The 27,795-nt window shown below is 43.8% G+C and overlaps 1 protein-coding gene across 8 annotated transcripts in view; it reads left to right on the forward strand.

Moving 5' to 3' along the window:
* The first annotated feature begins 10,416 nt into the window (after window positions 1-10,416).
* NTNG1 (netrin G1) overlaps window positions 10,417-27,795 on the forward strand; it is a 157,344-nt gene continuing 139,965 nt past the window's right edge. For 3 of the 8 annotated variants that reach the window (XM_074832661.1, XM_074832663.1, XM_074832664.1), the window contains exons 1-2: window positions 10,867-11,475; window positions 16,628-17,335. In XM_074832661.1, the coding sequence (XP_074688762.1) occupies window positions 17,090-17,335 (246 nt within the window). In that variant the 5' untranslated portion in view covers window positions 10,867-11,475; window positions 16,628-17,089. Of the gene's footprint in view, window positions 10,556-10,865; window positions 11,476-11,577; window positions 11,684-16,627; window positions 17,336-27,795 lie in introns of those variants that run through there. The other 5 variants (XM_074832665.1, XM_074832657.1, XM_074832658.1 and 2 more) reach the window with 4 other exon arrangements.

Here is a 27,795-nt window from a genome sequence, read left to right on the forward strand (position 1 = left end):
TCATTTGTTGATTCATTCGTCTTTTCCATAATCTGATCTATTGGACTGGTTCTCCAACATAAAAACCATTATTGCGGCAAATGTCGCCATTTTAATTTGTAACCAGTGTCCCAGACACATCCCATAAAATATTATTTTAATCCCTTAAAAGGAGAAGGGGAATTTTTCATTAATTAATTGGACAGTCTTGCACATTAAATATAGTAATAAATGTCTTGCAATGCAGGTGAAATTTTAAATATAAATAAATGTTGTTGACTATAGGAATGTGAAAATCCTGATATTTATGTTTAGTTAGTACACAAGTCTGCTAGAGAAAGAAAACAACTAGAGTCATCTTGGCCCTGACAACTTCCCTCCACTACTGCAACGCTGAAGGAATTGCACATCTGTGTGAAAGAGAGGGCAAGGAAATAAAATCAGCACCTCTCTCAAAAGTGGTTCAGCAGAGCCGTCCCCAGGCTGCTGAGACAGTGCCCAGGGGATCACTCACCTGGAGCCTACCCCTAAGCCTTAAGGATCCCAGTTGGGTCCTCTCTGTAATTAATCCTCCCTAATTTAGGTCTCCTACATGAATCCTTGCCTACCTCATCCCCTTGCACTGGGGAGCCAAGGTAACTCACTTAGACCAAACGCCTACTTTTCTGTGCCTGAAGTGCCATGGATGCCATTCCTACTCTGTTCTCTACCATTGGACCTTTTTTTGGCAGGAAGGCCAGCTGTATGCCAGAAAGACTTCTGTAAAGACATCTTTTAAAAAAAACTAAAGCATTCACATCATGCAAAACATTTCAAGTACACAGTAAGTGGCACAATCTGAATCATGTTAGTACTTCAAATATTCAGAGCAGATAAAACAATAAAAATAATTCCAGATAAAGCAAGGAGTTCTGTTAACTCTAGCAACCGTTTAAAACTTTTCTCACAAACCTGCTTTTTGCTCACAGTGAAGGCATATGCAACGATTACTCGTACATATATATCACACCCCAAAACCTCTAAGGTTAAAGTAGATGCTTTTGGATTAATAGGCAAGGGCTTGTCCAATGACTGGGCTTTACGCTAATCTTTATCATGTCTCTAAAAAGCTAATCAGCAGTGTTCCATCCAAAGGGTCAGCAGGAGTCACTCCACTCAGAACTGCTCCTGGAGACTCCAGGCACATTTCTCCATCTCTCTTCAGCCCTGGGGACCACCCTGGGTCTGAACGACCCCACTGCGGACTGGCTGGGCGGCCAGAGGCCACGGCAGGCAGCGTGGATGTGAAGGAGACAGTAAGGCTGAATGCACGCACACTTGCATTTATGAGCTGAGTCAAGACATGTTCTCTTTAGCACTAAAATACTCCTAGTATTAGAATAATGATTTTCTCTGTAAAAAGGAACAATGTTGCAAATTAATATTGTTGGTAGCTATTTGAATATACATAGAGAGAGCTTTCTCTACTATAAAATCACAGTGAAGATCTTTATTTACTGGGTATTCAGTTAATCATCTAACAGGACTGATTCATCTGTTTTTCACAGCCATGACAAATACTTCAAATTCAGAATGATGTATAGCTTTGTTTTTACAAGTAAATAGATGAACTATTGTTTGCATGAACTTATAGTATAACATAGCTTCCAGTGGAAAGTCAAGATATGTTTTTTGGGAAAAAAAAAAAAAAAAGGTTGTTAAAGTAATTTTTAAATATGCACATGAATATAGGACACTTCAAATGAGACTAAACAACAGAGCATCTTTTAATTTATTCCCTCCCAAACACCATAGTAAATAAGATAGTATTTTAAAAGAGTTTGTACAAGTTTACAGCTAAATTTTCAGACATGAAGAAAAAAATAAAATTGCCAATGGAAGTTCTTTCCAATATCCTGTTATATTGAGTACAAATAGGAGTTTGTCAGGCATACAAATCATTAGTTCCTATTAAAAAAGCTGACGAAAACTTCAGAAATAAATGAACTAATCTAATCTACCAATTTGTGTAGAAAAGCATACCTCCGGTGTTTTGAACTAAAAAAAAAATCTGTATTGTTGTTTATGTATTTCTGATATGAATCATCATTCAATCTGCTAAAATCTGTTTTGATGTGTAGATCCTATGTTATAACCTAAGAAAGCAATTGAACTGACCATACTCTTAGCAAGAGATTCAGCTTTTCAATAAATGAAATGCCCTTTCCTAAAACCCATTACAAGTAAGCTGTTCATTTGTAGCTGTAAATTCCGCGCTGACAATTACAGAATGCTCTTGAAGTTACTGTTTTGCGGTAATACAGCAATGCAACCAATTTCACAGCAAATCCAGTTAAACAATTAATGTTTACATCGTTTTAAACTTGAAAACATAATTAGTGATCTTTCTAGTTACCTAAAACAGTTGGTTAGTGCTGCCCTTCACTGGTTCGTAATGGTATACCACAAATCAAAACTAATGGTTACCTGACAAAAGTGTGGTGCAGCCATATGAAAACTGAGTCTTCACTACTTCTCTCTCCTGGAGTTCCACACTCCTATCAAATGAACACACAAAAATGCCTCTTCAAAATCCAGGTTTTCAAGTAGTGAATGCTTTTATATACTTATTTCTCCTTTTCATTGGGGGGGATAATTTCAAATACTATCTCTGGCCATTGTTCTTGTGTTTTTATCCCATGTCAGAGCACTACTGTAATTCACTCCTGAATGTTAAATTATGCTTTTCCTCCATGAAAGAAATTCATCAACAATAGAACAATGAAAATCATCCCTGGAGTGTTTCTATTCAATATTAAAATATTGGGCTGATTAAAATTGGTACTAAGTAATGTCTGTATTTGTGTAGGAACGCACGTGGGATTGGGTAAATAACTGGTAGTTCTCAATACATGCCTTTTGTCCTGCTGAGGGAACAGAATATAGCTGTTTCTTCAACACAGAAAATGTAAACGTCATTGTACCCAAACAATAAATTCCATTTGGGAACTGAATTCAGAGTGGCTGGTTGTTTCAGCTAGTTATGGCATACCTACTATAAGAGCTACAGATCTTTAGAAAGCTATTTTTGAAAAGGAAAGATGTTTAGGGTAGCATTAACAGCTAGAAGATATCTGATGACAGATGATGAATTATTGTTAATTACTGTATGTATTATATGTAGCAAGTCTAACCTTAGAGGCACAACTCAGATGAGAGCAGTGTTAGGTTCTGTATGCAAACGTAAGAAGCAGTCCCTGACTCCAAGACCTGACAAGCCTATCTGCTAAAAAAAAAAAAACAACAAGTACATGAAATATTTTCAAAATATAGAATTAAAAGACGTAACCTCCATTTCAAAATCAGGTTCAATATTTTTGGTGAAATAATGTATGCCTTTTCATAATATATTATGCTTACTACTGTGTTTGAAAAATGGGTGAAGCTTGCATTGGTGCTGGCCATTTCTATAGAACATGTCATTCTTAAAAGTCTTTCTGCAAATGCAAAATACCCTTGCTGTACACATTTCTGATCAACTGTATTGACAGCTGTACCCTATGGCCACCCATGCAGGTGAACAGGCTCCCCCAGGACTCAGCTCAGTTACAGCCATGTGAGCCTCCATGAAGCTCTACGTGCCTGTGAGTTTCCAGCAGAAAGTCAAACTGAGCAGAGAGAAATTCAGAAAACAAGGAATTTTGAAAACTTTCCTCCAAAGCACCTTGGACAATACCATTCAGGGAATTTGTCACTGTAAAAATGGCTGAGTCAGCCCAGCCCGGTTATTCTGAACCCATCCTTACTAGGGCACCCTATTTTAATTTGGTTAATAAGTGTTGGCCCATGAATAGCAATTGGACTTTTATGATCTTTGTCTTCTACAGAATGCATAATGATAGCACGAAAATGCTTCAGATAAATCTCTTTCATCTCCTCTCTTATTTCATGCTGGAATATTAAGGTTTACCTTTTCTGGCAGGTTTCATCACCCACACTGCTAACCACAACCAATGAACTGAATAGCTAAACCTTCAACAGAGAGTTATCCAAAGAGAGTTACCAGTTGGTTGGAATAACATAAATAAAGGCAGGACAAATATACAAACTATGACATCTTTATAAAACAGACTAAGAAAACATCTCATGTGTTGTTACTCCTCCGGTGTCAACATATCACTACCTTTCCCAAAAAGTCAGCTCAGCCTCCTCTGGAAAGACAGCTATTTCCAGGGCAGTTTAGCAAACAACAGTTACACATGGCTTTACTAATGATGAGACTAAGTACATTCCACCTCATACCAGAAAGCAGCGTTAAAATATGAGCCAATTTGTTAAGCAGAGTTCATGAGTACAGCCACAGCTTTCAGCCCAGCGGCTGCTGCCAGCTGTGCTAACACAGTAAGGAAGAGCAGTCATGCCATAACCGAGAGCAGCCGCACTGCCAGCCGCCAGGTGGGACAGCCATTAAGAGCAATACAACCCAAAGGCTTTATCAGGAGGTTTCTCAGCTACTGCTGGTTTCTAGGAAATGATGAAACCTAAAAATACTGAGCTCTGAAGGGAGGAATCAATAGGTGAGAGAAAGGTGTACCCAGATCTGCTACCCTGCACCACTCCGATATCTTGTTCTGCATCGCATGGAGTCATTCTCTGTCCAACTGCAGAAGTGACTTTGACCCCAAGGAGATCCTTTCCTTCTTTCCACTGCAGAGATGAGGACTGATGCTCTCCCATCTCATGTTCCCATCCCTCCCTTGCTGGGATTTTCCATAGTCCTGCCTATATTTTGCTTCGGATACAGATGCAAAGATTTTGATATTAGCCACTTCCCCTTTTTTCATAATTACCAACTATTTTTCTTTTGAAAAAAAAAGAGTGTTAAGTATTTGTTATTTTCAAAGGAAAATATTTAGTTTAATGACATATCTGTTCACAAAACAACTCACCAGTGACTGAAAATAGAATGTATGCTACCACTTTGTGAAAGTCATTTACAGCACAGAAAGACCACTTTGGCAGACACATTTATGTCTGTACAAGATTAGATTTTGCATTTATTATGGGCATGTGGCATATTATTAATTATTAACACCAAAAATAAATGTTTATGTTTGCAGAAAAACAAGCTGCTAAATTCTGAAAAAATATTGTCAGGGATTTACACGTTGTGTCATGTGTGTTATGTAAATGGAAACAGCAGAGATTCAGTATTTATTATTAGAACAAAACATTTTTCATCCTGCAAGCGGAAATCCAGGCTGTAATTTACATGCATCTCTGAATCAACAAGTCTGATACTTAAGAATAACCCTTTGTATATCAAATAACTGACTTTGCCTTCTCACCAAGGGCACACCTAGTGGAACTCCTTTGTCCGCATTCCCTGGGGAACTGCATAAGAATTACAAAAACGCTTCTCCCAGGAGATCTGAAATGGTTTATTTTCTATCCTAGACCTGAGGAATGAGTAACAGGGTCCCATGCCCTGCCAGCAGGAAACAATGCCAGTCAAATCAAAACCCCTGCTGGTGGGGTAGTGTCTCTCCCAGATTTCATACGTACCCAATTTCAAGATTTCAGACCAAGATGTCCTGTTCAGAGAAGCTCTCAGCCCTGAAACATGATTGGGAAAGATCTCCTTACCCTCTAAGGAAAAAAAGTCATTATCAGGCTGTATGGAAATGGAGGCAGGAGTAGGATGTCAGACTCGCATATCTCTTTATGTAGTGCGCATCAGTGCAACATCATACTCCCAGCTGGCTGCCCAGATTACCTTACTCGGGGGCTGGAGGGCTTTCGAGAGTGCTGCGTGCCTCCACCGACCTTTTCCATTAAAACTTCCCAGCACTGCTAAGCCGGGTCCGCTCTGGGCAGAGCGCTATGATGGAAGCCCTGGTCTAGACAAGGCACTTGTAGCTGCCAGCATTTTTCTGTTCTGCCATCCATCCTGCTCAGAGAAAACCTCTTGCAAACTGTACTGTGATGGAGGTTTCAGAGCAAGGGGTGACACTTTTTTCAGTAGCCTTCCTGTCCCCTGCCCTTGGGCTGTCTTGAAGCTCAAGCAGTGGCAAAACGCTGCTCAGGGATGTCTGCGTTTCCACTGCTTCGCTGAACAGAGTCAGGATTTGTCCCCCTGCCTGCACAAATGCAGAAACCTTTTGATTTTGTCATTTATCTCAATACAGTTTTCCAATCATTCCACTGGAAATGACACTGCTGGAGGCACTAAAGGTGCAAGCCCAGACCAACATTCAAATCCTCACCAACTAGTCAACTTTACAGGAGGTTAAACTGCTGTGGGCAAAGCAGCAATAAAGTGGACAGATGAGCTCTGCCTCTGGGAGAGTTCACTGTTTCTTGGCTATTTCTACCCCGTCTCAGCTCAGCAGGGGGAGGCAGGGGCAAATTAGCGCTCCTACTATTGCCTCCCGCACCTTTTGCCTGCTGCTTCGCCAGACCTCCTTCAGGTGTTGGCAAAAGAGGCCAGAAACGTGTACGCAGCATGCCGGAGGAGCAGAGCAGCACGCTGCGCAGGCACTGGCTCCGCAGCACAGAGATGCACAGTGGCACTGAGCCACTCTCCGCACAGCGGGACCTCCCCTGCCGCTGCTCAGCCCCGAAGGGCTGCACCCGCTGCCCGCTCCCCGCTGCCCTGCCAGGGCACCGGCCCCGCTGTGATCAGCCTCTTTGTTTTGAGGTCAGGCCTCAGACACCGCATCACATCACATCTGCGTATTTCACTTCAGGCCTCAGAAACCGCTATGCTGAAACAGTGGGTTTCAGGCAGGGAAGCTCCCCGTGTCACTGGACACATTTGCAGGGACCCCTGCTACTTCAGGCAAAGCCAGGGACTCTGCTACTGCCCAGTGCGGCGGTCCTCTGCTGCGGGGAAAAGCATCAATAAAATAATTCTGCTGTATCATTAGAGGTCTAGAGCAGGTAATAAAAGATTCATAACGGCACATGAGGGGATGCACTAAATATCCAAACTGTATCTTGAAATCATGCAAAGCTTGATTAGGTTTAGGACTCGGTTAAAAACTTGCAGTTCAGTTGGTGTTTCACAGAAAAGTTGGCAATCAGCAATACCACTTCTGCAGTGGCAATTTATGCTGCTCCCAGTAGAAATTATGCCTTGTGGCAAGGAGTATCCTAACAGGCACAGGTGCTCCCATGCTCAGGTCAGTAATCAAAAATTAATCCCTTTCCCTGATTCTGTTCGGGGCCGATACCAGCTATTACTGAGAAGACGTAAGAAATACTGCTGGAAGCACTTCCAAGATAACATGTTCCCAGTGTTGTGACTTTCCATCCCTTGGTATTTAACAACTGGCTAAATCTTCATTTTCGCCAATTTCCAACCCAGTAAGGCAGGTGGTGGGACCTGCAGTAGTCTGTACATTTTTAAATATTCCATTCAAACTTCAGTTAATCTTATTTTTTGTCTAAATACCAAATCTGCTTTAGGAATTCTGCTAAAGTCCAGTCTCAAGGTGCTGTGGCAGCAAGTTCCCCAGTCCATTTACATGTGAGCAGTTGTCACTCTCTACTACAGGGGCTGTCAGAAATTCAATACAGGCATTCGCGCAATATTTTCAGTTTCATTTTAAAGGCATCCTCCTTTACCCATTTTACTGCAGCTTATGATTCTAACAAGAACAAAAACAACACAGGCAAGTCTCCTCTAGCTGCTGAATTCCATCTGCTTTTCCATCCTTACAACAGCCTCTGACAAAGAATTTAAAGCAGATCCATTTTTTCTGATGAGCTTAAAATTTGGCTGTGAAGTCTGGCCACATTCTCAGACTGGACATGATTTTTGGCCATCATTTTCACCAGTATGACACGTTTAATCTCAGATGTGGTGACACTGCACTCGAACCAGCTGCTCCAGCTTTGATACACAAGAGGCTACTATCATTAGCAGAAGAACTTAATGATGTTTGACATATCAAATGACTTGGTCCTGCCTTTAATCTTTGTGGCCAGCCAGTCCCACCAGCCAAGTGGCAGTCTCAGCAGACAGGCCAAAGACTCGGCACGGAGGACAGAAAACTTCCAACACAGCACCACGAGTGAGGTTTGGGGCACGTTACCCAAGCAGCACAAGGCGTGGAGCAGGTGCGTATGGCATGCTCAGCTCTGCTCTCCACCGAGTACACCACTGCCGCTGGCATTATCGTAGCGTGAAGAGCTGTGCTCTCCACACGTGGAAAGGAGGCTTCCTCTCCCGCTTTGCATCTAAAGCAAGAGAGCCCTCCTCGAGCTCTCCCAAACCTCACAGCATCTGTAAACAGCCGACCTAGACCTACTCATGGCCAGCGAAAGCCACCGCGCCTGGAGCGCCTCCGAGGCGAAGGTGCCCAAGAGCTCTCACAGGCAGCAGGGCTGGTCCACCCGCACGTGCCACTGCAGGGACTTGGCTCAGTGCATACGGTGTCTTGCACTTTGCTGTACAGCCCTCCATCTGTCTTGTAACTAGGGAAACAACACATTTCTTCCAACTGCAGTGAAACTCTGCCCCTCTCCTTTACAAAAGGCCCTATGGAGCCTCGATGCCTGACGCGCTTCCAGTTCAAGTGGAAAGAGAAAATTACTCATTCTCATCTTCCATTCTTTTGTACCAGCTCAGGGACGATTTCCCTGCACCAGGAGGCTGCAAACAGAGCAGGAACTGCTTTGGGGGCTGAAAAACCCTGAAGCTGAACTTTCCCACCCTTTTGATCATTTCTGGCTTTCCCAGACAAACGGCTTTTCCACGTATGTGGTACCTGCACTAACACAGCCACCGAGATGCCAGAGAAGGAATGGAAAGAGCAAAGTAACGCCACTGCCCACACAGGGAAATGAAAGCTGGGAGGAACTAGAAGGTGTCTTTTTTAATTTGCTGGTTGAGCTGGTCATAAGGGTAAGAAGTAAAATGTTCTTCTTAATAGCTCCTGCCACTTATTTACACAACCTACCAAATTCCATGGCCCAAGCAGAGAACAAGCCTCTTACTCTACCGGAAATCCACTGCCTCATTTCATCTGGTTACATCCGAGCATTGCAAAATGCCAAATCTTGTCAACCGAAGAGAACAGCACTGTTGCCTACATAAACACATTTAACACCTCTTAACATGCAAAACACGCAAAGAAATGATAAACACAGCCCCTGAGCGTTCACAATACGGCCAGTGTCCGACTGCCCAGAGCTGGCACCTGGAGTCCATCAAATTCAGTAACCAGGTACTTGCCAAGAGTAAGCACAATTCCTACACGGGACTCACTAACCGTTATTAGTTTTAGATACTGTTTTCTAGCCTGGAGAAGTCTGAAGGGGAGAACTGTGTGCGCCTCTCATTTAAACAGCGGCAGCGGATCGGGTGCAGGAGGGACCCGGGCAGGCAGAGCAGAACGTGGGGCCGGAGTTTTCGCATCTTTCTGGAGCCCAGGAGGACCGGTACGAGGCGGGCGGTCAGGCAGCACCCCAACACTACAAATACCGCTTTCCCTCTGCTTCGGCGGCACTTTGGTGCTGGGGGCAGAGAAGGGACCAGCGCTTTCCAGGCGCGTCCAGCCCTGCGGGGGGACCCTCCAGCGGGGCGGGCGGGACGCTGCCCTGTCCCCGCGCCCGAGCGCCGCTGCGGCGGGGCGCTCCGCTCGGCTCAGCCCGCCCGCGCTCCGGGCTCGGACAGCGGCGGCACTTACGGGGCTCTCCCGTGTGTGCGTTACCGGGCTGAAGCCGAAATAAAAGAAAACAACAAGGGGCGAGTAAGGCTGCTCCAGCGGGAAGGGAGCAGCCGCAGCCCCGCCGGACCCGGCGCTGCCGGCCTGGGCGGCTCCCGCCCCCGCCGGGGCTGCTGGGGGGGGTGGGCGGCGGGGCCCCCCCCGCGGGGCAGGCGGCGCCGGCGGTCGGCGCGGCGGGGGCGGCGGGGCGGGGAGCGCGGCGGCGGGGGGGCGGGCGCGGCGGCGGCGCTAGGGCCGCGCGCGGCGCGGGCCCGGAGGTGGGGTAGCTGCCGCCGCCCCACTCGCCGGCAGTCGCGGGGAGGTCGCTCCGAAGTGAGGAGGAGGAGGAGGAGGAGGAGGAGGAGGCACTGCCGCCGCCCGAAGTTTGGCCGCGCCGCCGGAGCCCGCCGCGCCGCAGCCCCGGCCAGGGGCGCGCTCCGCCCGCCGCTCGCCCCGCATGCCGCGGCCGCCCCGCGCGGGGACGCCCCCGCCCTGAGCGGCGGTGGCGGGCGGGGAGCCCCGGCGGGCAGCACCTGCGCTGCGCCCGCGGCGATGCTCTGCGCGCCCGCGCACCGCCCGCCGCCCCACCGAGCGCCCGAGAAGAGCGGCAGCCCGCCCGCCCAGCCGCTCGCCCGCCCCGCCGCCGCGCACCGCCCGCCGCTCGCGCGCCGCCAAACTTCGACGCCGACAAGTGCCTAGGGCCGGCAGCGGCCCCTGCCCGCGCCCCGTCGAACCCCCCCGCGCCCCGCCGGCAACTTTCCCGGGGGGAAGCACCCCCCGCCCGCCCCGCGGCCCCTCATGCCGCCGCCGAGGGAGCCCCAGCGCGTCCCGGCGCCGCGGCAGCTCCGCGCCGCCCCGCGGTGAGGCGAGGGCGAGCCCGAGCGGTGAGTACCGCCCGCCCGCGCACCCCGGGGCGGGATGGGACACGGGTGGCGCGCGGCGCGGAGGGGGGCTGTGCTGCGCCGGTGTCTGTCTGTCTGCGTGCCCGTCCGTGTTTCCCCCCCGCCCGCCCCGCGGAAGCCCGAGCCGCGGATAGGCGCGGGCCGCGCGCCCCCTGCCGCCGGCGCGGAGCGGAGCGCGGCGGGGGCCGGGGCGGGGCGGTACCTGCGCGGCGCTGCCTCCTCCGCGGAGCTCGGGCCGGGCCCCGCCGGGCTTTGAAGGGGCGCGGCCGCGGCGCGCGGGCGGTGGGAGAGCCCCGAGGGAGGGGCCCGGGCCCGCGCCTCGCGCCGGCCCCCGCCCCTCAGCGCGGATTTTCCCGCGCGGGGGCGCGGCAGATGCGAGTCCTGCTCGCCAGAGGGCGGGGGCGGCGGTGCAGGGAGCGGCCCCGCTGGCCGCCGAGCCGCGGACGGGCCGCGGGTGCTCCGACTGGGGACGGCTCCCTCCCTCCCTCCTCCCTCCCTCGCATCGGAAACCGCAGGCGGCTCCTCTCGCCGTTCACATGCACAAAACCCCTAAAGAAACCGCACATGGCGGTGGGCAGCGCAGATCGGCTAAACCCGATAAAACAGATGCTTTCCTACTCTGAAAGTTGGTGCATGTGCATTTTTGGCCTCTGCTGAATAGACTTTTATTGTTCTGCAATCAACTTTTCGATATTCCGGATCCGATGTGCTAGGAGCCAGCCGTACTTCTGCGGAGATGTTAGCAGAGACAGTGAGTGAAACAAACGGTGGAGATGCTTTTGAGGAGGGAATAAATCACTGTCTTGCCTAAGGACAATGCGGTTGAGGATGAGAAGCTGTGGCCTGGGCAGCCAGTCGAAGGGAAGAAAACCACAGTAGAACCTTGCCCGGCTTGTTTTCTGGTGTGTGGGGGTTTTGTTTTGGTTTGGCTTTTTATTTGGAAAAAAAAAAAAAACAAACAAACAAACGCTGATTTCTGGCATATTTTTGGAGTTTTAGAGGATGTTTACCAGAAAGTTTCCAGCAGTTAGTGGCAATATGGAGTCGTGGACTTTGCCATCAACCCTCAGCCCTGTGACTGATAAGAAGTGGCACCAACTTTCTAACTACGTATGTAAAATCTGGCAATAGCACAGACTAAATTCAGGGTCCAGAAGGCTTTCGTTTTCATTCAGTTTTGAGGTGTCATCTGCTCACGCCACGACTTGAAAGCTTGGTAGCCCTATACCCTGGGGGCACTGCCTGAGGAGCATATATTACCTTATTGTGAGTGAAAAATAATGGCCAAAAAAACTGTAGCCGCCCCAAATGCTAACTTAAATTCTGAGAGGAAAAACTAGCAGAAAAGATTGATGCTAGATACAGAGATATTTAAGGCAATAAAGCACAATTATAAAGATTCTAGAGGAGAAACTTAAAGCAGCTACATACAAAGCCTCTAAAATTTAAATAGCTGAAGTGCTTTTACTCCATATGCTGTCAGCTGATGATACCCGGCAAGTAATGGCAGCGGTAGTGTGAGGTGTCACTCAGCAAAGAATGATGTGGGAAAACCAGAAATATTTTAAGTATAGTGCTGAATCCCAGTTTTTTTGGTGGTAGAACGCTGTATTTTATTTTCTTCAGCCAATAGGTATTGACATTTTAAATTCCTCCTGAGGCAAGAAAATCTTTTTGTGCTAAATAGTTAACTAAGCTGAATAAAAATAAAACCTAAACTTTGGAGCAGCATTTGAGTCCAAAGGCACCACAGCAATTGTTTGGAACATGCTGTATTTCATCCAAGTATGATGGAAAGTTAAATCGTTAAATACAAGGCCCCTTCTTGTTTGCATAGATGAATAATTTTGCATTTATAAAAGAGGTTGGGTGGGTTTGGGTTTTTTTTTTTTTAAATGCTGGAGCTTTATATGTGCCAGGTTCTCAAGCTGTATAGGTGTAGCAAGGTATAAAACATTTGGTTTTTTATTATATGTAGTAACTTGCAGGTATGAGGATTAGTTCTGTATTGTAGTACGCATTATTTCATACGTTCTAACCTGTCTTTAAATAATTAATAACTGGAGTGGACACAAAGGATCTTTTTACCTGGGCTTGATTAGATACATTCATCTGCTGAAGCTCTTAGGGATACAAACTTAAAACATGTTTCCTTTGGAAAAAAAAAAAAAAAAATTGTTCTGCAGATGCTGGTGTTGGGAGTTGACAGCCAGCACTCCTTGCCTTGCTTCCTGATTTTAACTGGGTCTCCTCAGGCTGCTGTGCTTTATTAAAACTGGTTTTGGCTCTCGCTCTTACTCGTGCGCGGCGGCAGTGTACGCTTTATCAAATGCACGGTCCATGCGAGAGGCGATCGCTTGTTATTTTATTACCTCCTTCGTGTACCTGCTGTTTGCCGAAGAGGGAGGCCAGGTGCCCACCCGTACGCTTTGCACAGTGACTTTCCCAGCAGGGAGCTTGTGCAGGTGTCCAGCCGGCGTGCTTTGTGCAGGGGGAGTTATGTGGGGAAGGGGGTGGATTTTCACGGTGATGGAAGGAGGCAGAGGAGGAGTGTTTGCTAACAACCCCTGACGAGATCTGAAGTTCTTTAGCGGCACCGATTCTGCCAAGATGAATTTTAGCTGGTCTGTGAAGGGGGTATCTGCTCAGGCTGCAGAAATAAAATGTTGCGTGAGGTGTGACTTACCCACCTGGAAAGGGATGCATGTGCTCAGAGCCGCCTTCACAGCTGATTTTAGTCTGGGGGTCAGCTGTGTGCTGTTCTTCTCTTGTGTCTATAACATACTCCCTGTGGCCTGAACGTCCAGTGCTTGGCAGACGGAGCGGTGCTCTGGGGGAAGGCAGGGGCCATAGAAGTGGCCTTCAGCACCGTTGCCGCCCGGTGTTTTCCGTGTTGCAGAGAGGCTATGGCACATGGCACATTCAAGGCCCAAAACGTCCCGCAGTTCATACTGCTGTTGCCCCACAAAGGAGATCTCCGGGATCAGCGTGCTCCGGAGGCTTTGCATACATTAGCTAACATCCTTCCAGCAGTTCGCCGTTCCCTTGCCCTCAGTCTGTAAGGATGCTGCTCCCTCTCTGCCACCCCCGTGGACCCCCAACACCCAGGGTGTGCGACTGGCAGGGCACAACGGGGTGCAGGGGATTGAGGCACCACACATTAGTTATTCCTCATTTGTTTGATTGCTTTCTTTGTAAGGTCAAATGCACAGGCATTACTGGGGACAAAAAAAATACCTTTGGGTTGCCCATAGCTAGAGGCTGAGCACTATGCAACTGGTAGAGCTGTAAACTTCAGAAACGTTATTCTAAATCTTTTTTTACAGAATAATTCAAATAGGTATGTCCTTAGCGATAGAGCATGGAAATGTAGAATGCATATCGTGAGTGACTCTGCAGGAATAAATATAAGCAAGAGAAATCGCATAGCTCCATCAGAAAAACCCCAGCAGTGCTCAGCATATGATCCTTAATGTGCTTTGGTCAATATCTTTCTCTGTATCAATGGAAGCTCATTAAAAGAAGATATTGCAGACTAACTGAGCCATGCTGTATTAGTTCTTGCCAAAGCTTGACATTTTTAATACATTAATAATATGTCTGTAATGTAATGGAAAACTATTAATCAGAACTGGTTATATGCCAGAAATTTAAGCTATAATTGGCTGCTTCTTGTCAGGAATGTCTGTCGTACACTGCTACAGCTGCCTAATGCTCAGATGTCTTGCACTCCTCTGCACTTTTTCCTTGTCAGTGCACTAAATTCAATCGATGTTATAGTCTATAATTCTGTGTAACGACCATCATTATGACTCTGGCTTACTTTAATGAGAATTCGTTATGTGGGAAGTATTTTAGCACAGTGTGTTAAGGTAGTGGCTTGCTTCATATTATTTTAATCTTATCCAGTCCTGTTTATTAGTGGATCTGAGTGTCAGCAGTTATAAAAGGTTATGGGTAACTGAAGAGCTAGCAAGGAAAATATTAAAGAAAACAAATCTATTTTTTCCTGAATATATAGGCTTGTAGTCTAAGGATAATTAAAGTCAGTAACTTATTTCTACACAGAAACATGATATTCACCTACTGTTTATTCCAGCTATGACCAAGCTTTCTCCAGTACAGAGTATTTTTTGATTTGTCACAAATTTAAAATCATTTGGCTCCATTTTTAGCAGAGTAGTTGTTTCCCTTTTGTATAATGACTGTTCTAAGCTACGGGGTTTTGGTTTTTTTTTTCCCCTGCAAAATAGTAAAATACATTGTAAAGGACTAGAGGGAAAGAGTATGAGGTGTCTTTAGAATGACATGGGAAGTGTTCTCTGAATTACCGAATTCTAAGATAATAAGTAAACATTCCCACTGAAAACAAAAGATAATGTAAGGTCGCTACAAAAACAGTGGTACTACACAGTGTGCTTCTTAAAAAGATTTAATTTTAATTTGGTCTTAGATATTTCTGCTTTTGTGTCAAATTCTTGAACTAATTGAGAATTATTATTGCATGAAAATTCAGATATTCTCTGCATATTCTGATAAAATATATGAGAGTTGTATGGTAACACTCGATAAAATGAATATAATGGAAAATTGCATTTACGTCCATACGGCAATTATTGTAAATTACTTTGCTATGGAAACACAATTCAACCATCTGTTGGCATTTCATAGTGTCTGTAGTTTAGCTCAGTTTAAGATGAAGCATTATTTAAATATAGGGACGCCGTTTGCAAATAGCTCTGAAGTTTTGAAAAAGCATATTACCAAAGTGACATGCCAAGGAGCTCACCAGGTCACATACCTCTTCCCGTGGTTTTGGGGTATAAGAGGGTTCATAACACTGATCAGAATTTAAAACTGGGAGCAAGCAAAGTGTGCTTCAGGAAGTGGTGACTTACGGTTGTTTCTTAACATCTGTCTGACGGGTTTGCTTAGATTTTAGCATCCAGACGAAAAAGAGTGCAGAGGTGCTGCGGCAGCTGGCTGAAATCCTCCTCCTGCAGAGAACCCAGCACCCCGGCTCCCTGTCCTCGGCTGGCACGGGCTGATGCCAGGCACAGGTGGAGAGGAATGAGTTGGAGTTCCTTAGCCCTGCTTTTCCTTGTCTGTGTTTAGGGTACCTTGTCTTTGCAGTTTCCCTCATACATAATTTGTATTTTTACCTGTGTCTTTTAGCAAATGTATATTTTAGGTCATTGTAATAACATCCTAGTTTTTTATACCTGTAATAATATGATTGAGGTGATACAAACTGAGGGAATTTCTAGTTGCCTTCTGAAGAGAGGAAAGGGGTATATCTGCTATGAAATATATGCTGAGTACACAGGTACCCTCACCCCCAAACCCAGGTAACAGAGGCAGAAAGCATCCTTAGAGTAAGCTACAAGTGAACCATTATCTTTATCAGTGGTTTTACATCAGTCTGATCAGTAAATCACAGTCCAAAGAGAAAAAGCAAAAGGAACAAAGCTCTTCCAGAATTAATGAGAAATTTCAAAGAAACGGAAGCATGCTTACAATATCTTTGTTACCCTTTTTTTTTTTTTTTTTGGTGTTTAGAAAAGCAAGAAACCCGTAAGGCTTTTGGAGCTCACTGAGGTCCTCTTGCCAAGTGGCTATCAGGTGCTGATAGCCCTGATACCCATCTCTGTGTCACTTTTATTAAAGAGCCTTCCTGCTGCTGCCCTAAGGCACTGGGCTGCCTGCTCCCCTGCCCGCCTGCCTGCACCATCTGGGCAATGGTTGAGTTCAGTAGTTTGCTGTTCGCTTTCGCTAGGGTGAAAACACAGTTTTGGAAGCAGAAACCTGTAACTCACCTGGAACATTATAAATCTGTCTTTGTTAGAGAAGAGTTAAATCCTTCATGTCAAAATACTTTTCACTGTGAATGATTTTGGTAGTTTGTTTATTCCAGCACAGCACCCACAGTAAAGGTTATCCATATTATACCAATTTGCTATATATTGCATCAAACCTCCAAAATGTCAACATATCATATATTTTGTAATGCATTGATTCTTGGACAATAACTCTAACTCTTATTGTTTCTAAAAGGGTGCTGGTGCCAGAAGAGAAGAATGATTGATGGGAAACAGACACGGGCCTGTAGACACTCATCCTTTTGCTTCGGATACTGATTTATCAGGGCGTCTGGGCATCCCCTGTGAGCCCTGAACACGGAGGATCACTCAGGGTTATCAACAGCGTAGCTGAAGACCTGCAACTTCACAAATTATTTTCTGCTATTGGACATCTTTTACAAGAAGCCCTGACAAATAAGTTATAAGACAAAGGACGAGTGCTGAGTTGCTGTGAAAGGGTGTCATCGGGGTCTGGGTGGCTTCTACCAAAGTCTTCAACTTAGTGAAACAAGCACCCTGTCCTAATGCTTCACGTTTGAGTTGGAACCTGTTTTATAAAATATATACATGTATATGTATGTATATGTATAATCTGTAGACTGCACATACGCCAGTACTGAGCATCCTTACGAAGGTGACATAAAAGGATTTAGAAATGTATTTGTCAAGATTCCTGTCACTTCACGCCCTCTGGGTTACCGTATCCTCTGTGATGCAGCACTACCCTTCTGTGTGGGGACACTATGATGTGTGTAAGACTCAGATTTACACAGAAGAAGGAAAAGTATGGGATTACATGGCCTGCCAGCCAGAAGCCAGAGACATGATCAGATACGTAAAAGTGACTCTGGATCCCCCAGACATAACGTGTGGAGATCCTCCTGAGACTTTCTGTGCAATGGTAAGGCAAGCTTTTCATTTTGCATAATTAGTGGTTATATATTTGTGATAGATGGCTTCAAAATGGAAGCCCTAGAGCGCACATGTAATTATCCAAGAAAATCTGCATCATATTCCAGATGTGAAAGGTCCTGCTGAACAAAATGCTGAGCAGTACATTAAGCTGGGCAATGAGATGTTCTACTTACAGGGACCTAACTTGACTTTGTCTGAATTAGGTGTCTCTCTATGTCAACTTCTAATGACTTAAAAGAAAGCAGCATAAAACTCCTAGTGCGCTAACCCGTAACTGGGGTGCGTTTGCCTGGATCACAAAAGACTCGAGTGAATTGGTTCCAATACAATCACCTGAAAACAGCACAGCATGGTATAATTCAGCATCATCTCCAAACAGGAGACTGTTGTTAAAAACTCAAACTGCAGAAGTTCAAAATGTGGTCATGGGAGCTGGGCTGGTGGAGTTTTTCCGTCAAGCCCACGCAGCCGAGGGCCGCACTGCCGGAGCCTTGCTACCACGCACAGCAGGGGCATACCAGCAGGTCCATACATGTGTGTATGGACAGTGCAGCAAGAAAGACCTTCAGGTGGCGGCCAGCTCTACCAACTACTGACAGCTTTCTTCTTTAACTGGAACTGTAGGCATTCAAGCCAATTAAAAGAGACCAAAGTCAAGTTCCTTAATTTAGATGCTCCTAAAATTAGAGACTAGTTCTAGAAATGTTGGGTTTGGTAAACAATTGTACAGATATGAGAAACCAGGCAGACACTATATCAACCTTTTACAGCTGTGCTGCTCCCAAGTGTTTGATAGATCGTGCTGTAAGAGGTCATTAGAGTTAAAGGAAATCTTCAACTTCACCTCACAAACATGGAGAATTCATTTTTTTTGCCACTGAGTATTTGTGTTAAATATTCAGTGGAAAATACAGTATTTCTTGACTAGAAAATGTGAGTTTGAGATGCAAAACATATGTACTTACATCTATTAATAAAGCACTGGAAACATATCACATTACCTATATAATTTAGATTTGAGAAAACAATGAGTTCTGGTAAGTGGGGTTATTATAACTGAGAAGAGGCTACAAAATATTTATTTGCCTGTGTATGAATCATCATTGCTGTGTGACAGTGTCCCCGCAGAAAGGAAATTTGCCTTTAAATGCCTTACCGTATCATTTTCAACCACTACTGTTCTGTAAGGAGTTCAGGTCCAACCACACATACATTTAGGGCATTATTTGCACACATGCAGCTGCTTCCCACGTACATTATGGTAATAGCCACGTGACAAATTGCGGAGCTACGTGAATAAATTACATTCACTGTGAACCTTTGACTGCACCACTTGCTCTCTGCCCACTAATCCATCTCTGCTGACACGGCTTTGACACTCTAAACCTCCAAGCAGCTTCAAGCAGCCACTGTTTAAAAACAAATAAAAGTAACGTGCTCTGCATAATATGGTCTTTTTCTTTTTTCTTGATCTTGAAATGTATTTTCTTCCTCAGAATAATAATAGCTGTGATTTAGCCCTCAATCAGTGATGATTAGTAACTCATCATGTAGTGAATAAGAAAAGTTGTTCTTCTAATGCAAAAGAAACTGTCCAGCCAAACTTCTTTCTTCCTTTTAGTGCAGATAAACATTGTAGCAGTTCCCATCTTAAATATTTTTTTACATTTCTGAAGGCCTTGGTTATCAGTCCACTCTCTAGTTAGAATAATGATTTTGAACAAAAAACAAACAAGCAAAAAAGACATTTTGATTAAATCTAAGTATTAAAAATGGTGCCAGAACTCCCCCTGAAAATGTTTGACCTAGCAAGGTCCTTGATGCTGTGATGGGGATGAAAGTTTGCTTGGGAATGACCTGAGGTTACAGCTGTAGCTCTCTTGCTGCTTAAGCCCTTGAGATGCAGAAGGTCACCAGAAGAGTCCTGACACGAGAAGTAGAGAAAGAGGAAGAACTGGGAAGACGGAGAGCGCACACAACAAGGGTGTATATTTAGTGATGTGAGTGTAGAGTGACCGACTCCTACACAATAGATGTTGTATTTGCTTTCAGTATAGATGTATATTGTACATATACACTATATTCAGATATGCATTGGTAATGGCTTGACTTAGTTGAAACATAGGGAAAATGAGAGAAATATTTGACGTTCCTGAGGTACTGCACAGCAGCAGAGCACTCTCATCCCTAAAAATGCTTCATGTCTATCTGTACTGTAGCTACATGTAGAAATTACACATTTCCTTCAAAATGAGGTTTTACATATTTGTAGGGCTGAGCCTTTGGCATTTCCCAATGAAGAGTTCTTTTATTTTTGTGTTCATTTTTAGTTTTAGAAAATGAATTAAGAGGGTAGCATTGACATACTTGAAGAAGGTGGGCAGTGGAAAAGAGTACATTCTTGTTAGGCATGTTCTTGCACTAAAAAATTCCAAATCTGAAATGACAGCGATCCAAAGGCTTCTTTTCAGCGTGGTGAAGTGCCTAACTAACTTATACAAATGCTTGGTTTTATTGTTGTGAGTATTGGATATTTCCATGCTAAACCCATGTACCAGTGTTTTGTTACTGAAATCAGGTTAAAGCTGACTTGGAGGAGATCAGGGTCCTTTCAGATATCCTAACAATAAGCAAGGGTACCAAACAGCCAGGCCTGCTTCTGCAGGAAGAGGAGGAGGTTGAAGCAGCCTCCTGTTTTGTTTCCGTATCAGTTCCCCAATCAGGCTTAGTAATTTTCTGTTCGCCACAGACTATACGGACTAAGGTACTAACTGTTGAGTCTGTATCAGCTATCAGCGTAGTATAGCTTATATCCCTGAAACACAACCAGACTGAGAGGCTCACCCCAAGTCCTGCTGGGGGCTTATGGTAAAATCTAAGGCAGTTTGTGAGAGGGAGATGATAATAGTCTGCAATAATACACAATGCAATCATCCATTGCAGTGCACACAAGCACACAGAAGAGATGGGCAGTTAATGGTAAAATTTGCATCCTACTTATTTCTGCATATTCCCCATGGAATTAAATGTTTTTAGAGTCTATTATGAATTTTTACTCGGTGAGCTTGTTGAGTTGACAGACCGAATAACAAGGGTTTTGCACATGCAGATTTGTTGCAAAATGCAAGAGTCGCTAGTTGGTAGCTAAACCCAGCATGTGTCAGCTCACCACTTCTAAGTACCTTTGGGTCATCCCTCCCAGGACAGCATCTGTAGGTATTATGGGGAACATACAGCAGGAAAACTATCCCACAATTGCTTTTATGCAATCTATTCTGAGAATAACATTATAGTTTCTGGTGACATTCAGTATTGACAACTCATGAGATTATTCTGAAACCTCAAACCCCTAGAGTCCTATGATTATGTGAGATTCTCAGTTTTCATTTAAAACATCATCTTTATTTTCTTAGTCCTTCTGGTTGCAGAGAAATGTTTGAAAATGAGGCTGAGAAGCTCAAAAAGTGGAAGCCAAATAAATAGTCCTCCAAATCATTATTTGTTTAAAATCGCATCATTTTTGAAGTTGCTCAGGGTTTTTAGGGCTTGGGAAAGGATTTTGCTTGAGAGGAGAGATGCATGAAAGAAACATATAAACGAATGGTTTAGAGCAGTGAATGCTTATGGTTTCTGGCCATGGAGTTGCTTGTGTCTGTAAGGAGGATGTGACAGCACCCTTCCCCAACAGGTAGTACTCCTCCTGCCTGGGGGATAACCAGCCCCTTGCAGAGGGGGTGGATGGGTCACCTCAGGCTCTGTGTACATTTTAAAGAAATTTTAGCTGCTTAGAGCGAGACATGCATGCTGGCAGGCAATGCACAATTGCTTTCTGTGGCATTCCTTCCAGGAAATTTGGCTGTGCTTTGTCAGTCACAGAGTTGGACTGGATGGTCATGGCGTTTGAGCCAGCATGACCATTCCTGTGGGTCTGTAATTGATGAACTTTGAGCATTTGGCATTGGTAAGAGTGTATCTGGCACCATACACTTATGCTTAGTTGGCCTGGGAGGAGAGGGAAGGGGAAGGAGAGAATAGAAGAGAAAGAAGCTACTTCACATTTTCAGAACTGCAGTATTCACTTTGCAGAGATACTGTAAGCAAATTTTTAAGTACCTGGGGGTGCTAGTTCTTGTGGCCTGCAGCATTTCAGTTTACAAAACAAATCTGCTTTAAATCCCCAGGGAGTAACTAACAATTGGTGAAATCTACCTCCTTCTTTGTAAGTGCTTGTTACAATTTCACAAAATTCTGTCCAGTAAATCATTAACAAAGAAACAAACCTGACTTTTCATGATCGATACCATCTTTTGCCCTACAAGAATAGTGCATAGGTGGCTTCAGACTATTTCTGAAACATTTGCTGGCTGTGCCCCTGCTACAAGCATCAGGAGCCCCCACGATGCTGTTCACAGCTTGGGGGTCCTGTTGCCCCAGAGTCGCACCTCCCTCGCCTTCAGCATGGGGTTTGCATTCAAACCTTAGCCAGGATTAGTGTGTAAATTCATCACGAATTTAACCAGGAGACTCCTAGTGGCTATTGCTGTAATTTGCAAACGGGAGATGAATTTATGTTACCTGTCTTTGCGGCTGAAATGGCAATGTAAAAATAACACTTTTCTGCTTATGTTTAGACCTAGCTATCATAACACAATCCCACATCCCAGTGGCTAAAAGATGATGAAATTATCAGCAATTATTGTTGCCTGTAGCTAATTTTCTTCATAGGTTAAACAGAAGCTTGAAAAGAAGTCTACAGACAGGAGTCCTGTGCATTTGTACAATTTATAGAGCAGAAATGCTGATGACAGTAGAAATTTGAGCCCTTAAGTGCTACTCTGTATTTCATAGCCAATCAAAACTAAATTAAGAAACAAAGATTATTAAAAAGTCTTCTGTGCATGTAATTTTGGCATAATGTTATGAGGTGGACATTAAATTTTTCCCTCTGAGACTTTCAGCATCATTAATATAGCATTCCTTTAATTACAAGTAGGCTCGTATTCCTTAAAAAAGGGAAAACACTCTGTAGTACTGTTAGTGATACCACCATTATTATGTTTACTGAAATAATTAAATGAACAGATATTCTTCTGAGTAATGTATAAATCAAAATGTGAAATAAATTATATATTTTTTAAAGTATTTTGGCATGCATACATGCATTCTTGGATAAGACATTTTAAAACAATATTGAACAATACTGTTAAGATATGCTGATGAGAAAAAAGCTTTTTTCTTTTATGGGCTGAATAAGGGCATACAATCCTTCACTTTAGTTCCATCTGTGCAATCTTATTAGGTAGCATGGGGTAATAGGAACAGGGAGTTAAAGATGACACTATTGTTACTGTCTTGTTTAATGTGGATTTTCATAGTTGTATACTTTAAAAGTATGTACAACTCGAAGTTACTGCAGACTTTATTTACAGTACCTGCATTCATCTGTTTTGAACTCTTGAGGACATTTAATTAATACAAGCGTTGCTTTGTCATTGTTGCAAAGAACATTATCCTTCAGAATGCGGAGATTTTATTTTGGTGTTTCCTTTTTAATTACTGGATATTTCATTTCATTTCTAGTATCATAAGACCTCTGTGGTGAGCTACAGCCCCGCTGCCCCTTCTCCTCTTCCCCTGCATAGAGCAGGACACCTCCGCCACTCCACTGACATGGCTGTTCCCATCAAAGTACCACTTTTGTCCTTACGTTCCAGCCTCAGAGCAGAGCAGCTAGCAGGACAAGAGGGAAGCAAGAAGCACACACTATGCCCTTTGCTCCTTCCGTCCCCCCCCACGGCTCCCTCCCGCTGGTCAGCACGGAGGCGACAGCCTACCTGTGCCTTTGGTAGCAGCCTGCCCGCAGACACTTCAAAGGTGCCTTGTTCCTCGGACTTCTTGGGAAAGGAGTTCTCGCTTTCATAAAAGAGAAAAAAATGGACATACTTAATGACAGCAGGAATGAAAAAAAAAAGGTTTGGTAAAATCTTTTTTATTCCAACTGGAAGCAATCTAAAAAATAATTTCTCATAAATCAAAACCGAGAATTGCCAGTAAAACAGATTTGCATTTTATTCATTATCACACATCAAGATTCCCCAGTAAATCATTAACAAAACTCTATCCAGTTGCCTTTTTTTTATTCTCCTCAGTTACACTTTGGGTACTGGAATGTTTTCAAACCTTAAACAAAGCAAAAAAAGCACGCCCACAAAGTACTGAAGTTGTTAAAAATATTTGGGAGTAAAACAGTGTTCCTAAACAAAGCCAAGGGCTTCTGCTTATTTTCAGTTGCAAAGTTTTAAGGCACATATCACTACTATGTGTAAAAGTGCATCCTTTTAACAAGAGGTATATTTTATAAATACACTTCATGGAAACTGCTTAACTGCTGCTTATAAAACTGCCTTTATTCCATTTGGTACTTGCTCTCCTATTTTATTTTTTCCCCTGAAGTTAGCTGGAAATATTAGACATTTGTAGCTAACACAATGATCAATAAATTATTATTGTAATAATACTTGATCTTAAAAAGCAAGGGATTATAACATGTCATGTAAAATTTCAGCAATAATAGAAAATATTTTAGGGCTTCTGTCATCTGGTAATAGCCATGCCATGCAGACATTTGAACAAAACAGCTGTGAAGACATCCCTTTTACTGGCAGGTTATCAATGGCCATGTCAAGACCAAAATAATACAGTCATGTTTTAATTTCAGATTGTTTTTTGTAAAAAAAAAACAAAAAACAAACAAACAAAAAAAAAAAAACAAAAAAACACTATTGGGGAGAACTTGTTTCTTAAACACTTTTCTCCCGTCCGTAGAAAATTTCAAGCAGATAATTCCTGGAGGGCCAGTGAGGTGATTGTCACAGGCTGGAAGGTTCATGCTGATGGAGCCGTAGTGGCTCACAGCAGCCCTGTGCTGCCTGCTGCCACCTGCTGCACCCACACCCACTTGCTGGGGGCAATTTTGGCTCAGCAGGTGAAGTTCTCACAGATACCTGAGCTGGTGTTCCCCCTGCTGCCCTCAGCACCCCAGGCCCCCCAAAGAACCTTTCCTCACCAGACAAGGAGGATATCTGGGGGGGAGCTGCCCAAGTACTCTGTGGGAACTTGGGCATTTGGTCTTGTTTAGGTGTGCAAACAGCGACAGCAATTTTATGAAGAAATAAATGGCTTCTACTGCAAAATGGATACTTTGACATCCATAGGGGAATCTGAATGGCTTGCTGTCAGTGCAGCTGGACCAGAAATGTCCCCTCAGCAGCACCTTTAGTGCCACCTTCTGCAATAAAACAATACTACTTTATAAATAAAATCTTTACTAGCAATGTATCGTAATCTGTACCTCTTCTGCTGAGGCAGAGGTGATCTCAAGCCTGCAGCTCACTGCAGGAAGACTCTTCTAACAGGATTTTCTGGAGTACAGAGGGATAATGCAGTAAAGCAACATCCTGACTGGGGCTCCTTGCCTGGGTAGGACAGCACATCAACCCCCCTTCTCCTGGGCTGAGGGCCCAAAGCAGCAGGCAACCCCGCTCCTTCTCTGATAAAAAACCCTAAACAGAGATTACTTTCTTTTTCCAGGGAGGGCATAAATCCACCTTTCAGCAGAGTGACCTTTGCTTTCTAACCCGCCAGTGTCACACAGTCAGCCAGGAGGAGCAGTGGTGCAGGATCGCCCCCCTCACAGGGAGTAGCCAGTTTGCTTTCACACGTTTTGGTCACGGGTGCAATGACCTGCAGTCCCAAGTGAGCTGTGCAGTATTGGCTTTCCAGGCTGCTGTCTCATTTTGAGGACAGTGTACGAGGAGTGTGATATTATATTTCCTCCCGCTGTGATGGACAAGTCTCAGAGTGCAAATTTTGGATTTACTTGGCAGAACTGAGCAGAGCTATTTTTATGCTGCTCAGGTTTGTCCAAATTACCTGGACAAACATTTTTTTCCTTCTTCACTTAGTACCTGTATGTCTCCAAACCCCAGAGTTTCATGTTTCTTTCTTGCAGGACTTGTACTTGGTACCAGCTAAGAATCACTGGAAACCAAATGCAGGTTCTTGAGGCACTTCCATATATTAAAATTCCATTTGTAAGCATCTTAGTTGAAACAAAGCCGAGTGAACTCGGCCGAGAGTTCTGCAAACCCTGTGTACATCAGGACAACTGTTCTGGTTAGCGGGCTCCCCTGGAGTCCTTTGAGAAGGCATAGTCAATAAGTTGATTCCCAAATAATGATTTTAACATTTAGACATTTATGTTACTTATAAAGCAGCCAGTCATATATACAGCCCAAGTCATCCCATGCAAACATTTAAGCCCACAGTATTCTGCCAGAGCATTCAAAAAAAAAGAAATGTACAGAGATGATAATCAGGCTCTCTCATCCCTTCTGCTCTATGCTGTGGAACAGAGCAGGGGAAATCCAGACAAGCATTAGCAGTCCCTGTTGACAAAGCATGGAAATTACCCATCTCCTTATGCAAGGATGAAAACCTGTCATTTGTTTTTATTCAGAGTTTAGGAAGGGCTGAATTTGTGCGAGCTGCTGAATTTTAGCATGAGTACCACTGCTGCTTTTTTTCTTTTTGAAACAATACTGATACTGTTTTGCCAAAGGTGCGATTTCCGATACATAAAAAAACCACATACTTATTTAAAAATGAGTAGCTAAAACCAGGTAAGAGATCTGTTAAACCAGATATTTCTTGACTTTTTTCAAGGCCTATAAATACTAGCTGGATCTGAAAAGTCAAAAATAATCCCAGAAACTATTAAGGTCATTGACTGACGAGATCCATATCCCTGTGTACACTGGTCACTAGGTGAAAACTAGGAAGTAGTTCTGTACCTGATTTACTTGTAGAAACAATGGCTGTTGATACACATTTTAGGTATGGAAGTTTATATTTTCACAGGTCACTTGCAGTGACACCACCTTGATCTACAAGTACAAATACAGCTAGGGACATGAAAATCCTTGGCACTGAGCTGGCTTGGCAATGTGCATAAGTGATTTCACATAGCTTTGATGTTTGCTGTATCATATTTTCTGTAAAACGGTTTTATTTCTTATCTTCTAGTTCTTTAGGCAGATTGTATATATGGAATTTAGAAATGAAAAAGGAGAGGAAAGAAAAGGGCACAAATGAATTTTAATTATATTTATTACAAGCAAGAAATTGTACTATACCAGAGATATTTTATGTAAGGCTTTAGCCCAGAGAGAATTTTTATAGCTAAGTAGTTGTAAAACCTTTAAAAGAGGACACCATTATGATGAGAAGAGCATTTTCTTACATGTACATACTGCATCTCTCCAGCATCCTGGTGCATTTTAAGTTTTTATCTGTAAAACTGTCAGGAGCCATCATTTTAACTCATCAATTTGATTTTTACCATCTACACCTGCTCATAAGGCACTTTCCTCCAGTGAAAACTAGAAACAGAGCTGCTTGTGGGTGACATTTACAAATGACTGGGAGAAAAAAAGGTAAAAAAAAAAAAGGAATAGCAAGCAACCACACAAAAGCCCTCATCTTTTAAAAACAACAATAAGCATAGCTGTAGAAAAAAGTACAGAATGTAATTTTCTGACTGCTAAAACAACTCTTTCTACATGTGCTATTTTCCCCATCTATTTTTATCGCAGCCTTCCAGACTCTGACATGCCTCTTGGCTTCCTTGACCATATGGATCTGCCAAGCAGTATGAATACTGTAGGGATAGCCTGCAGAAATAACCTAGCAAGGTGCCTTGCTTCGCAAGAGTTTGCTCAGACTTCCAGAAACATTAGGTAAAGGGTTTAAAGGGTTCAAGCATTATAGCTTTCCTCACTAAAATTTTGGGGTAAATTTTTGCTAGCAGTTTGTACCTGGAGTCCCCCTTTTCCTGAAATAGAAGAGAAGCTTTTGAAAATAAAAGGATAAGAAGATACAAGCTTTCTGTTATCTGAAGCACTGGCTTTGATTTTTTAAAAAAGGTATCCTTCAATAACTAAAAAAGCTGGTAGAGGTGAATCATGATGTATATTTCATGCCTAAGAGTCAGTGTCTGACTTTCCATAAACAGGACTTAAAATAAGATCTTCCATTGAAATTAATGTGCCCTGTATAAGTCAACAGAAGGACTTCTACTGACAGCAATGGATCATGCCCAAATACTGCTTCCTTAGAAGTACATATTATTCTCTGTACTGTACCGGTTTGAAACTCTCAACTGGAAGCTTTAAAACCATCTTAAGTAAAACCAAAATTAACAGTATGCCTTTATCTTTTCAACTTGTCAGAAGCAATTTCACTAAAGTTCATTGTTGCCAACCTCTTCCAGTTATAAAGTCTTCTTAGTCATTATATTGGTGCTTGGTTTTGGATTACTTCACCCCTGTGAGCTTCAGTTTGCACTGCTTGTCTCTAGTGACAGGACAGGATTTGGTTAATGGGATA

The sequence above is a fragment of the Strix aluco genome, chromosome 8 (genome assembly GCF_031877795.1).
Source record: "Strix aluco isolate bStrAlu1 chromosome 8, bStrAlu1.hap1, whole genome shotgun sequence".
NCBI lineage: Eukaryota > Metazoa > Chordata > Aves > Strigiformes > Strigidae > Strix > Strix aluco.